The following is a 14890-nucleotide window of genomic DNA, read 5'->3' as shown; positions in this document are numbered from 1 at the left end:
TTCAGCAGTTTGCACACACTTTGAAACCTTTCAAGTGGGAAAAGCACAGCTGGCCCCGGGGAAGGGGCAGAGCTTCATTTAACACTGGGACACATGGGGCCATATATATAGTCTTCTGAGCAGGAAGGTGTGACCCAAGAACTCTACATATGGTCACACTGCCAATCAAGCATGTTACAAAAACAAAATTATCTTTAAACATAAAAGAACTTGAAGAAGTGAATTAACTCTACCAGAAGATAAAGTTCAGCCAAACAAGAAGAATGCACAAAGTACAGCCAAAGACTTACAGTGAGCAATTAATCCATGTAGGATGTAGAACTAAAGACTGGTCTTTTCTGGGGTTTATACAACAGAATGCAAATGTTACAAATTAAAACAGCAGAAATAATATCAAGCTGAGAGGTATAAAAGAAAAGGAGAGAATATAAAAACAGTGATATCTTCTTATCATGGAAGCAAACACATCGTTCTAGACTGATCACATTAGTACACATCATGTTATAAATGTTGATATGAGAACAAGTTCAGTAACAACCAATCAAAAGCAGGAGGTAGAAGGAAGGAAGAGGAGGTAAGAAAATGTGGAAATGTACCAACTTGCTCACTAATCACAGTAGGAAATAGTTAATCACCCCTAAACAAATACCAGGTAAATACATACAATCATAGTTACACTAAAAAATGTTTTAGGGGCGCCTGGGTGGCTCAGTCGTTAAGCGTCTGCCTTCTGCTCAGGTCATGATCCCAGGGTCCTGGGATCGAGCCCCACATCGGGCTCTCTGCTCAGCGGGAAGCCTGCTTCTCCCTCTCCCACTCCCCCTACTTGTGTTCCCTCTCGCTGTCTCTCTGTCAAATAAATATTTAAAAAAAAAATGTTTTAAAAAAATACCAAATTATTAGAAAGAATACACACTCACTACAAAGCAAAGAGAAAACCAAGCCAGAGGTTTTTTTTTTTTAACATTTTATTTATTTAGTTGAGAGAGAGACAGAGACAGTGACAGAGATAGTAAGAGAGAGCACAAGCTGGTAGGGAGAGGGAGAAGCAGACTCCCCACCGAGGAGGGAGCCCGATGCGGAACTCGATCCCAGGACTCTGGGATCATGACCTGAGCCAAAGGCAGACGCTTTACTGACTGAGCCACCCGGGCGCCCCACCAAGCCGGAGTCTTAAAAAATAAACACATAGGGCGCCCGGGTGGCTCAGTTGGTTAAGCGACTGCCTTCGGCTCAGGTCATGATCCTGGAGTCCCTGGATCGAGTCCTGCATCGGGCTCCCTGCTCGGCAGGGAGTCTGCTTCTCCCTCTGACCCTCCCGACCCTCCCCCCTCTCATGCTCTCTCTCTCTCAGTCTCTCTCTCTCAAATAAATAAATAAAATCTTTAAAAAAAAATAAAAAATAAAAAATAAACACATAAAGAAAACACATTAAACAGAGAAAGCATAACAGAGTGTAAAATAGCTCATCAAAGAGCAAGCACGTCTGTCACATAGCTGCAGGCCAGACCAGCGGAGTTCACATGAGGGTTCTGAAGTCCCAGTAGTTGGGTTAAATCCTAGCCTTCAATTTTACTGTGCTTGGAAAGTGATTTTCTGGGGCGCCTGGGTGGCTCAGTCATTTAAGCGGCCAACTCTGGATTTCTGCTCAGGTCATTATCTCAGGGTGGTGAGATCGAGCCCCGCATCAGGCTCTGCGCTCAGCAGGGAGTCGGAGCCTGCTTGAGATTCTCTCCCTCTCCTTCTGCCCCTCCCCCTGCTTGTGTGCACACTCTCTAATATAAATAAATAAATACTAAAAAAAAAAAAAAGGAAAGTGATTTTCTCTCTCTGTCCGGAATTAGTACCTACCTCACAGAGCTGGAAAGACGGATGGAGTCTAAGTAAACTGTGTACAGCAGCACCTGGCACATGGAATGGGCTCAATGAAAGTGAGTTATTTTTACTAAAATCTTTAGCAAACACAAGTGAGAAACTCACCTACTAAAAAGAAAAAATGTCTCTCAGCTAAGACCATGAAAGAAAATCAAGTTACATTCTGTAGGCAAGACAGCCATCTAAAGCAAGATGCTCCGGAGAGGGCGAACGTCAGCCCTGGTCGTATGAGAAGATGAGAAACCTAAATGCCATCTTGAAGGGAGCGATTAGGTAAATTATGCGGCGTCCAGAGAGTAGAACACTCCACAGCAATTAGGAAGAACGAGCTCTCTCTGTGCTCCCAGGAAACAATCTATGAGAAGCTGCTACATGAGAGAAAGGCGTCTCCAAGTCGTACACATGCTCAACTGTTCTTTGGTGTCAGTGATTTTTAACAAAAACTTTTTAGAAAACAGTGTGGGGAGGGAAACGGGGAGCTGCCCCCCAGGCATGGAGGCTGCTCAGCAAAAGTGGACACAGACTAGAGTTCCGCTTCACAGCAGTGTGAACAGAGAACACGACTGAACTACGCATTTACAAACGGTCGGGGGGGTAAATTTCACATCACATGTTTGTCACAACATTTTTATTTTCTTGAATAAAAAAGAAACAAGGTGTACAAGGTATACACTTTGTTACCATGTGTATAAAACAAGAGTTTATGTATAATCCATATGCCTGTACACAATTACCTCTGGGAAGAGAAACAATTAGCTGGTTAAGAACTGATAAAGGTGGCTTCCTCCTGGAGGAGGGTCTGGGAACCAGAACAGAGGGGAGAAGGAAACATACTTTGCACTGGAAATCCTTCCACACCTTTTGACTGCTGTGCTTTTGTATTACCTCATCAAATGAACAAACCTAGAGACCCACCAACTGCATGCTTTGGTTCAGACTCCTGCATAGCAAGTGGTACAAGGCTCAAACACAGTGCCACAAGAAAGTTTTAATCACTGTAATTAGAAGCAATATATTCCCTGGATGGGAGAGAGAAAGCAATCTTAAAACACAGGAGAGAAATAATGAAGTCATATGCAAAAGCAGGTTGTAAATAAGGGATCTAAAAGTCACTCAACAATATATTACTTATGTTAACGTGCTTATTACCCTGAACGGCGGAGAGTAAATTTGTTAATACCTGTGAAGTGCCCAGCACATGCTTAACACTATAAATGTTAGTGTTTATTTCATTCAAAGCACATGATCATTGGCTGCAGATGTCCAACAATATTGGCTACAATGTCCCTCTCTTAAGGAACCTCCTATCAGTCTAAAAATTGGGGCTAATAACTACCTACCTACGCCTCAAGGTTGTTGGTAGAATGAAACAAATGAGTTAATACATGTAAACACTTGGGAGGCAGGGAGCCTGGGCACATAGCATGTATTCAAGAAATTCAGCTGTAATTATCAATAAATGTTATTCAGACCAGCAGAAATAACATACATTAACTAAAGAGATCTACACTTTTTTTTCCCCTTTAACAGGAATCTAAGCACCTTAATAATAAGTTAAGTTTATTTAAAAAAAAAATAAGGGGGGCATTTAAACTGCATAGAAGGGGGAGAGAAAGGTTTAAAATGTCAGAAGAGCATGAGCATAGGTCACATAAGTCAAGGAGTGCTTCCTGCCTACCAGGTAGGAGCTTCCTACGTGGTCTGGAGCAAAAGGTGAGCCTCCAGGAAGATACCACCAGCAGGGAGTAGATTAACCCTGGCTCCCCGGATCTCTCCTGGGTTTAAAATCTGTGTCAAATTATGTACCAAATAACCCCAAATGGATGAAGATTGATATAGACATCAAAGGAAAATAGATTTACTACATAAAAATTTAAAGTTATAGATGTTCAAAAAACATAAGCCTACAAAAGCAAGGAAAAAATCAACTGAGAAAAACATAATCTGGTGCTGACAAAAGCTTCCTATTATCTGCAAGAGCTCACAGAATAAACAAAACGCGGGACATGCATACACCGGGATCTTACTCAGCCCTAAAAAGGACGTCCTGACACCTGCTACGACATGGATGAACCTGAGCATCATGCGAAGAAATATGTCAGTCACAGAAGGACAAATCCTGTGTGATGCCCGTTCAGGAGGGCCCTGGAGTGGTCAGATTCACAGACCCAGAAAGTAGAGGGGTGGGTGCCAGGGGCTGGGGGAGGGGACAGGGATGCGTGTTTCATGGGGACAGTTTCAGTTTGGGAAGAGGAAGAGTTCTGGACATGAGGGTGCTGATGGTTGCACAACAGTGTGAATGTACTTCATGCCCCTTAATTGTTCACTTAAAGATAGTTAAGATGGTAAATTTTATAGTGTGTACATTTTATCACAAAAAAATTTCTAAGAAAAAAGTTCATAGAAATCATAGCAGTAAGAGAAGCAATAAAACACTGAAATGCACGAGAGCTGAGGACATGAACCGGCAATTCACCGGACGTAATACAACTAGTACAGATGTGAAAAATGTTTACAAAGTTCTCAAAAAATGCAAATTAAAAACAAGGTGAACTTTTACTCCATCAAATAATCAGAAATGGTATCAACCATCGCTGACAGGAGTACAGAGTGGCCTCTGTACATTGCATACAGAACCTGAGGCAGTAAGCTAAAGACTCATACAGTATTAATACTTCTGGACCCCAGAACACTGGTAGTTCTTTTTATAGAAAAAATGCTCTAAATGTAGAAAGAAACTGTATGTGCAAAGACCGTATTGTTTCTAACAAAATCAAGAAATTGGAAACATAGTAAACATCTAAAAGGAGCAGAACTGAACAGACAGGAAGCATCCACTGGAAGATGAGTGCAGGGCCATTAAGCAGGAGTGATGGAAACTGCGTGAGAAAGGCAGGGGGGCGCCAGGGACACCGTACTGACTGCATCATCAAAACACATGTGAAGATACCAGACGTTGTCATTCCATTCCTGTGACAGGACAGTGCGAAGTCCCAGAGATGGCCTCCGCACGTTCTGTCATAATCACAGTTCCGTAATGGGAGGGGTGAAGCCCTGGGTCGCGGCCTGCTGGGGAAAGGCCACAGAAACTCCTAAGACAACCTCCTGTCTTATGAATCCACAGAGGGAGACAACAGGAGCCAGAGAGCCCCCGCGCAGGAGAAGCAGCACACCCTGACAGGGCCCTCCCCTGGCCTGCTGGCTCCCCGGAGTGGATGGCCCTCTCCACACAGGTAGGATCCAGCCAGGGTTTTGTAAACAGCTCAGTTCTTGTTTTGCCACTGTCCTCATAGGCAGTCACATCATATGCAGTATCCATTCTCCCCTCTGCCATACTGACAGAGCACCGATCACTCACAGGAGGTGGCAGCGATGCCAGAGGAGATGCATTTCTCACACTTCCTTGTGGACAGGGAAGACCAAGTGAGTAAGTTCAGGCCAATAAGAAGCAAAAGCTGATAAGAGTATGGCTTCTAGGAAAGCACCTTATAAGGTTAGGACTTGAGTAGTAGACTCCCCTTGCCCTTAACCCCTTCTTCTCCCCTGGAATGCAGATGTGATGACTGGAGCTGCAGTAGCCAACTTGTGATCATGAGGCTTCCTTATCGTGGGAGCCATATGCTAAAGATACTAGAGCCCAGAGATCTCTAATGACACCAGAGAACTGCCGTATCAGCACTGGCCTCCCTACTACTGCTATCAAAGAAAAATAAAACCCCTAACTTGTTTAAATGACTGTTTTTTACACTTTTATTACTTACTGCCAAACAATTCACCATCTGTGAAGAATTTACACTAAAATCTATGTATTTCCACTTAAGGGAACGTTTATATTATAATTAGGTTCTCCTGGTTCCTGAATCAAATTCAGTTAAGGGCAATATCCTCAAAGGTTCTGAGAAACATAATCATAAATCCATTTCTTCCTCAATCCTCCATTTCTTCTACACTTCCTGCCGGTAGCTGTTCCTTTAGGAGATCCAATTTATTTATTTATGTATTTTTAAATGTGGAACACTCCACAAATTTGCATGTCATCCTTGTGCAGGAGCCATGCTAATCTTCTCTGTATCATTCCCACATTGGTGTGTGTGCTCCCAAAGTGAACACAGATCAATTTAAATAAAACTTTCCCAAACCATTATGTATAACAAGACCTAAAGTGTAAGTATTGAGTTTTTATTTTTTTAAATACTAAAGCATATGATTAAAATATCATAGGAATGCAAGCAACATAAACATTTTTGTTCACAACAATGGTAAAGTATCATCTGGTATTAATTCAGAAATGAATAATTAATCAGGACCATAAAAATCAATCCATATTTCTGGATAAAGATAGCAAAATGAACACATGTACCTAATATTGCTCCACTCCCATATGCCTCTATAACAGCAATAAAGAAACCTTTTTAAAAATATAAATCCTCGGGGCGCCTGGGTGGCTCAGTCGTTAAGCGTCTGCCTTCGGCTCAGGTCATGATCCCAGCGTCCTGGGATCGAGCCCCGCATCGGGCTCCCTGCTTGGCAGGAAGCCTGCTTCTCCCTCTCCCACTCCCCCTGCTTGTGTTCCTGCTCTCGCTATCTCTCTCTCTGTCAAATAAATAAATAAAATCTTTAAAAAAAAAAAAAGTAAAAAAATATAAATGCTCAAAGAAGGAGAGTGGGAGAGGAGAGGACAGTATACTGGAATCGGGGAAGCACGGGGCCGGCGGGAACTGACTTAGTGAGCCCGAGGATGTCCAGCTCTGCCCAGGCTGGTGGCTACAGCATTGCACAGAGCGGGTCTACATCATTCACAAGTCAGGACATACCACGTGCGACAGTTAATTTTATGTGCCAACTTGACCTAAGGGATGCCCAGAGAACTGGTTAAACATTATTTCTGGGTGTGTTGTGAGGCTGTTTCTGGAGGAGATTAGCATTCAGTAGACTGAGTAAAGAGATCTGTTCTCACCAATGTGCGTGGGACCAGAATAGAACAAAAAGGCAGAGGATGGGAGATTCTCTCTCTCTCTCTCTCTCTCCCCCCCCACCCCACCTTGGACTGGGATGTCCATCCTCCCTGGTCTTGGACACTGGAGCTCCTCATTCTCGGGCCTTCCTGAGCAGCATGCGCTGCTTGCTCGTTCTTGCTTGATTCATATTCAAAAAATTTGCAAATCTCTTCTGAAGTTATAACTCAATTTCTACTCAAGAGCACTGCAATTCTTTAAAATACATGATTCTATTTTGAACGCTGGGCAACTCAGTACTGAAAGGAGTACAATTCCCATTTGCTATCTGCTCAATCCACATGACCAATATGACTGGAGTCTCTGAAACTTCTTGAAAGATATGAGCTGTAATGAGCTCATCCTCACCCTGGTATGTTCAGATGTCTGCTCACAAAGTCAGAAAGAACAATTTTGTGAGCTACCGAGGGACCTATAATTTAGACCTCTGAGACTCTAACACCAAGAAGCTCTTATCTGATGTAGCAGTTCAGTAAATGTCTTCAATTAACTTCTCTGACTTGGCCATAAATCTCTATACTTGTTTTATTCCCCTTTAACTGTTCCATTAACTGATGATTAAGGGTATAAACCTGAAAGAAATTTACCATTCTCACCACTTCCTCGAGCACCTCCTGTAATGAACGGACTTGCAGGATTCAAAGCACAATGTGTATAATAATATAATATTGTCTTATCTTTAATAAACTTGATTTTTTTTTAAAGATTTTATTTATTTGAGAGAGAGAATGAGAGAGAGAGAGCATGAGAAGGGGGAGTGTCAGAGGGAGAAGCAGACTCCCCGCTGAGCAGGGAGCCCGATGTGGGACTCGATCCTGGGACTCCAGGATCATGACCTGAGCCGAAGGCAGTTGCTTAACCAACTGAGCCACCCAGGCGCCCTAATAAACTTGATTTTTTCTGAACATTCATTACAGATACTCCTTTCTGGCCAATGGACTTCAGCTTTTCCATATTCAAACACCTCTGATTCCTTCCTGGTAAGTGGTTTTGCCTTACTGGCCTATATGTGCCAGCTAAATCAGATAAAAATTTCTTTCATCAGGAAAAACTTCCTGTGTGGCCATGTCCTGGTGGCCCCCTATGTGTGGAGAGAAGGGGAGAACGCCAGGCCCAGCGAGCTGGAGAAGACAGAAGGAAGCAGCTGGGCATGGTGCCTGCTCCTAAAATCCTATCCAACAGGTAGTTATGTGATGTGCTAAAGGAGGAGAAAAGCCAAGTGTGACAGGTGGGAGCCTGTGATTTGTTTTGGCTATAAAGACACACTGTCAGCTTCCTGGCTCTGTATCTTACCTAAACCATGGTAGATACACAGCGTAGAAAATATACAGTGGCCTGTAAAACACAGGACCCATTCTTGGCAATTCCCAGTTGTGAAGACACAGCCAGAAAGATCAGAGCACTTTCAAGGACTTGCTTTAATAGACATTAAATATATAGATTCCACTACCATAATAGTCTTATAGTTAACATATTTTAAGTCAGATAATTCTAAAGAACACTCCATATTTAACATTAGAAAGAATTATATAATTGGATCTGGGACCATTTGACAATATACTTGTGTGGAAAAAATCCAAAGCTAAATTATGTACGTTTTAATATGCAGCTTATGTTACATGCAATTGCTCTCTATAAAGCAAGTGTTGTGAACATGCAATTAATTTTAACTTAAAAAGAACATTTCATGGAAGGAAACACATAATGTTGAGTAGAACAACTAGAACAGATTCCATAACCAAGAGACATTTCTCCTCATATCTTTGTAATGTTTTATTTTATCTGAACAAGATCAATTAAGTACCATAATCAGGGCCCATAACTCAGCTCAATTTTATTTTATAATAAGATTTAAACCCTGGGGTGCCTGGCTGGCTCAGTTGGAAGAGCATGAGACTTGATCTCGGGGGTCATGAGTTCAAGCCCCATGTTGGATGTAGAGATTACTTAAAAATAAACAATAAACTAAAAAAAAAAAAAAAAAAGATTTAAACCCTGGCAAAATAATCTTTTGACTCGGTTTCCTCTGCTATAAAGCAAAAATCATGGTCATCAAGTTACTTCAGGAGGACACCAAAGTACACAGATGGTTTCCTACCCAGATGCATTCTCCCTCCATCTTCCTTACACAGGGAGGCCTGTTTAGGTACTTACCGTCCTGGGGCCAGGTGATCAGAGACGGTCCCCCACCCAGCCCCAGGGAAGAAATGTGATTAGTCTACTGTTATTCCATTCCCCTTGCTAGCGACCAGGCCAGGCAGGAACAGATGGACACATCTGCTGGGAACTTCATTCTTACAAAACGCTTCTACCTCTGAAAGTATATAAACCGAAAGGTGGTACAGGGGCTTGGGCGGCCACCCCGGGACCTGCAGGGAATCAACACAAGAGGCCACGCTAGAGCCCGAGGGTAACCAGCCCTGGAACCGCCCAGCTCTGGCCTTCCTCTTCTGAAAGATAACAGCCCCTTTTGATTTTGGACATTTCTGTTGAGTTTTCTGTTATTTGCCCAAAAAGCACCCCAATTCATACAAACAAATTTAACAAGAATTAAAAACTCTCCAGAGAAGAATATCTTGAGTTTAAAATCTAAGTAATCTGAAAAAAAAAAAAAAATCTACGTAATTTGGAATTCTGAGGGATATAATCCCCTTAGTTCCAGTTACTCACCATTAAAAAGTAATGATCCTCAGGTTCAGCTCGAAGATACTTAAAAATCACTTGTTCCATGAACCTTTCCATAAGATCCCAGTCTTCAATTATTCCATGTCTTATTGGCCACTATGGCAAGAGAAACCAAAATACGTCAAGCTTCAATTCACAGCAGTAAGACTAAGAGCCCCACAACGCCGGCCCAGGACAGACTGGGTTAGTGGAGAGTCTGGCCTTCTGCACGGGGACTGACGCAAATTCACGGAAAGAAACAACAGGCACTTTAGCAGAGAGCTTAAGCTACACTACTGTTTATATTCTACTGCACCCACTTTGAAGTACGGAGAACCATCCTAACAATGGGTAACAGATGGAAAAGTGCAGACAATCCATGATACCATTCAATCTGGAGGGTTTTTTTTCCCTAGAACAAATGTCTACTTAATTTTAGTCCTTTTTTTCATTAATCCATCTGTAACTTCCCGTACCTGACGGGTTAATCAGTCAACCTGCAACTGCACAGAAGCAGATCGTGCTCTTGCGTGTAACCCAGAGCTGCCATGTCAGGTGTGCCTTCCAGAGTTTTGTAAATTCATTTCACTCCCCGCATCAGAAATACCCCACTCAAAAACAGCAAACCTTCTTTTTAAACATAAGAATAAAAATAGACCCCTAACTCGTAAGTACAATTTCCAGATAATCTGCCATTTTGCGTTATGCATTCTACTGCTCCGTTCTTGGCTACACACTCAAAGAAGCAAATTCCTCAGGAGCTCACCTTCGTGGCATACGTGGGCTTATCTATGGCCTCATCCCCTATGAAAAAGTCCAGGTCATCGACTCCCCTCAACACCCTCCTTTGGGCTTGATCAACTACCTTTGCCGACTCTCTGATGGCAATACCTTAAAAAAAAAAAAACAAAAAAAACAAAGATTTCCACCACTATTCACATTTATTTGAATGATCAAGAAAGGACACTATAATCCCCATGTATGTACAAGTACATTTTCAGTGTTAGGGTTTTATCGGGGGTGGAGGTGTTGACAGAAAACGCACTATCAATGAGTACATAAAATACAGAAACAAGTTTTCTGTCACAGCGTTCTTTTCAGAATGGCACAAAGGAACTTCGCTGATCTGCTGCTAATCGGACAGAAATGACATCACTAAATCTCTCAATTTCATCTGGAAAAATCCCTCGAGATAGTAAATGAAATGCCCATGGAGTACAGTATATATCAATAGGTTCCAAATTTTAAAATACAATACAGAAGTAGACTAAGTTAAAAATATGATACAAAAGAGTAAACTGAAAAATAATACCTATACACTCTTAAGTCATTTCACTAAAACTCTGCATCAGATTTAAAATATTTATTTTTAATCTTATCATAGGAAAATAACTGACTTCATTAAAAGGGAAAATAAAGAGATTGCTGGCTAATATCCATCATGAAAAGGTAAGTACAATAATCAAATAGCTGTATTATATAAAAGTATCGATGGCTTTATGATACATTATTTCCTTAAGAGGTTAACCTTGGTATTTGGGAGTATACTTTAGTAGTAAATAATCAAATAGGACTTCACTCCAGAATTTAACATCTAATGAAATGTGGAAGCTTCGCAAAGATTCAATTTCCCACTTAAATTTCTAAGCCTTGATCACCCTCTGAGCTCCCATTAATTCATCTTCATCAAATTTATTCCAAAACAAATTAGTAAACATATACAATTGTTTTTAAAGTAGATTATGTGAAATCCCCAATTTATTACTAATGAAGAATCGCAACAAAGCTTCACAAGTGACTGAATCCTTCCTCTCAGAAAGGCGTCTCTTGCAGTAACAGGTGGAAGAGGTGAAAAGGGAAAGGTCCAGGACAGAAACCACTCTGCCCACCTCCTTTCCTCACTCCAACTCACTGCCACATTTAGACTCAAAGCTTTTGAGTTATAAAAGGTGGCACAAATCTAAGGGACAGGATTTCTGCTGGACTGAAGAAGCGGGTGTGATGTGGAAATGCTGGGGACAGAGCCTAGCAAGAGTGTCCAAGTCGGAGGCAGTGAGCATGTCCAGAGCCCTGAGGCTGGTGACAGGGCAGAGAAGTCTGGTGGGCCCTAACTGGCTGAGGCGATCTGTAGAAACAAATAAAACCACCTTTGAAAACTGACCACGCCACACACGGACAGACACACTGCATCACCCGATGCGCACGTCCTGTACTGCGAAGGGCTCCCGGCAAGATGGCTCGCAGCAGATCTCCCGGTCCTCACACGGTGTACCAGTACAAGGGACAGATTCTATCCTCTGGGCAAGATCAAACTTAATTATGCATGAATTTAGAATTAAACTGCCAAGTCAAAATAAAAAACTGTGAAGAGACAAGGGCAAAAAAGATTCTGCAATTCATAACATCATTCAAGTTTACCAGAAATTTGGGGGCAATATATTACCCAAAAGAAAAATCATCACCTTGAGGAAAAATGCCAGACTTAGTGAGGTGACACTCTACCACACTCAAAAACCTAAATGAGAACAAAGTAAATCTTATCCCTCCCGAAAAAGGTAATCAAAGTACTCTGGCCCCAAATCAGTAGATCTATGTTTTAGTGGCCATTAGAAATAAGAAAAACATTTTTTAAAACCACAAAGTATACTTCTTTTAACTATTATTAACTATTATTATACATGAAGCAACTGAATCCATGAAACAGAGTAAAGGTATATAGAGCTTATGTTCACGATCTTTTGTTTATGCCTCTGAAAAGCAAGATGTGGTCCAAACAGTCCTTGTGAACATGACAGAGAAATGTGTCTAAGAGAGTCGCTATCAAAGACTATCCACGAGTATTCACAGATTATGCGACTCATCACAGAGTAAGGATCCCCATGGCCCCAGCAGCGATCTCCGGCCCTCCACAACATACAGAACAGACCCTGACTCAGAGATAAGCAGAGAAGACAGTGAGAAGAAAAGGACAATAAATAGAACTGATAATAGAGTCAACACTGACACATTCCAACTGGTTACACAGAGGAGGCATCTCCACACAATGGAATATCATGAAGCCATAAAAAAGAATGAAAAAGGTCTTCATATATGACTCTAAAAGGATCACTAAGATATAGCATTAGAAAAAACACAAGGCGCAGAGCAGTGGATGTGGCAAAATGCCACCATGTGCGTGAAAACTGCTGGTATGTGCAGAGTATCTCAGGAAGGACACACAAGAAACCAGCAATGACAGCTGTCATCTAAGAGGGGAAGTAAATGGGAGACGAAATTTTCACTGCGTATCTTGTTATACCATTTAACTTCCATGGCATATGAATATATTATCTACAAAATTAATTAAACTTGGGCTTTTGCTTCTGCAAGGATAGTTAACATATTTTTCCTGTTGCTCTCACTAAGTACAGCCAGAACCTCTGGACTTTCTGTATGAAAGAAATGGAGAGGCTGAAAGGTGAAGAGCAGGCAGACTAGCTGGGGACTGCAGGACCCCAGGAACAACACAGCAGTGAGTTTTCTGGGCCTTCTTTTTGTCTCATACGGCTCATACTAGGTGCTGGGCAAGCTGGCAACACAATGAGCTCAAAACAAAAAAGGTATCTCCAGAACAGCCTGCTATCTCCAGCCAAAGAAGATAAAAGGGGCAGTCTGAAAAGATTAAAAAAAAAACTTCTAAACAATACCTGCTTGACTCCAGTCAAACCACCCCTCCCCCACAGCACAGACGCCTCCTGGGGAAGCTGGAATTCTATCCCACCCAGCAGAATCAATCCATTCCTCTGCTTCCAATGCTGCGGTTTCATCAGAGGAGGCCTAATGGAAAGTCAGGACTTCAACCACCACCAGCAGTAACAAGGCACTCCTGTCCCTCCTGGCCAGGATATACCATCTGCTGAGACCTAGTGTGGAAGCTGAACCTCCCACCCTCAATGAGCAGTAACATGGAGTTCTCCCCAACAGAGTGTCAACAAAGGCCAAGAGGAAACCCTGAACTTCAACCTCAAAATGGCATTAACAAGGGGCATCCCCCTTTCCTTGCTGGAGTGGTATCAGAAGTAACCTGCTAAAACATCAAATTTAAACAAGATCCAGAATCTCAGAATATAATATTTAAAATGTCCAGGTTTCAATAAAAATAATCTCTCACCATAGCGAGAACCAGAAACATCTCAAATGAAATGAGAAAAGACAATCAACAGATGCCAACACCAAGAAGACACAGATAACAGAATTATTAAACAAGACTTTAGGAGCCATCTTACAATGCCTCAATGAGCAATTACAAACACACTTGAAACAATGGAAATTACAAGAAAGTCTCAGCGAAGAAACACAAACTGAAAGCAAAGATAGAACACAGAGACAAAACTGCATGGAAATTTTGGAACTAAAAAACACAATACCTGTAATAAAAATCTCAGTGGATGAATTCAACAGCAGAAAAGGACAGAGGAAAGAATCACTGATCTCGAAGATATAACAATAGAAACTACCCAATCTGAACAACAAAGAAAACAGACCAAAAAGCAAATGAACTGGGCCTTAGGGACACGTAGGATATATAATAAAAGCACTAACATTCATGCATTCCAAGTCCCAGAAGGAGGGGAGAAAGGAGGTAGGACTGGAAAAGTATTCAAAGAAATAATGGCTAAAAATCTGCCAAACTTGACTAAAAAAGAAATAAGCCTACAGATTCAACACTGAACAAACCCCAAACAGGATAAACCAAAAAAATCCATGCCAAGACACATTACAGCCAAACTTCTAAAAACTGAAGACCGAAGAAAAAATTCTGAGAGCCTCCATCAAATTTCTCATCAGAAATCAGGGCACCCAGAAAGAAATGGCATATTTTTCTTTTCTTTTTTTTTTTTTTTTAAAGATTTTATTTATTTATTTGACAGAGAGAGAGACAGCGAGAGAGGGAACACAAGCAGGGGGAGTGGGAGAGGGAGAAGCAGGCTTCCTGCTGAGTAGGGAGCCCGATGCGGGGCTCGATCCTAGGACCCTGGGATCATGACCTGAGCCGAAGGCAGCCGCTTAACAACTGAGCCACCCAAGCGCCCGAAATGGCATATTTTTCAAGTGCTGAGAGAACTGTCCACTCAGAATTCTATATTCAGCCCAAATATCCCTAAAAAATGCAGAGCAAATCAAGACATTCTTAGATAAACAAAAGCTAAGAGAATTTGTCACTAGCATACTTACTCTAAAAGAATGGCTCAAGAAAGTTCTCTAAACAGAGGAAATGATAAAAGAAATCTTGGAACATCAGGAGGGAAGAAAAATGGAAAGAACAAAAATAAGCATAATTACTTTCCTTCTCCTCT

General features: G+C 41.7%; 1 protein-coding gene and 1 non-coding gene across 2 annotated transcripts in view; both read right to left on the bottom strand.

The window, feature by feature from the left end:
• The window catches only part of ACTR3B (actin related protein 3B), an 89317-nt gene that overhangs the window by 44931 nt on the left and 29496 nt on the right, over positions 1-14890 (bottom strand). Inside the window, exons 3-4 of the mRNA XM_021692784.2 lie at positions 10321-10445; positions 9561-9671 (exon numbers count right to left, since the gene is read on the bottom strand). Coding sequence (XP_021548459.1) covers positions 9561-9671; positions 10321-10445 — 236 coding nt within the window. The remainder of the gene's footprint in view (positions 1-9560; positions 9672-10320; positions 10446-14890) is intronic.
• On the bottom strand, positions 5879-5985 carry LOC123326482. Its single transcript, XR_006541120.1, has one exon. It is a non-coding gene; the product is annotated as a U6 spliceosomal RNA (small nuclear RNA).

Source organism: Neomonachus schauinslandi, chromosome 12 (genome assembly GCF_002201575.2).
Source record: "Neomonachus schauinslandi chromosome 12, ASM220157v2, whole genome shotgun sequence".
NCBI classification, from domain to species: Eukaryota; Metazoa; Chordata; class Mammalia; order Carnivora; family Phocidae; genus Neomonachus; species Neomonachus schauinslandi.
This window is presented reverse-complemented; position numbering and strand designations above follow the sequence as displayed.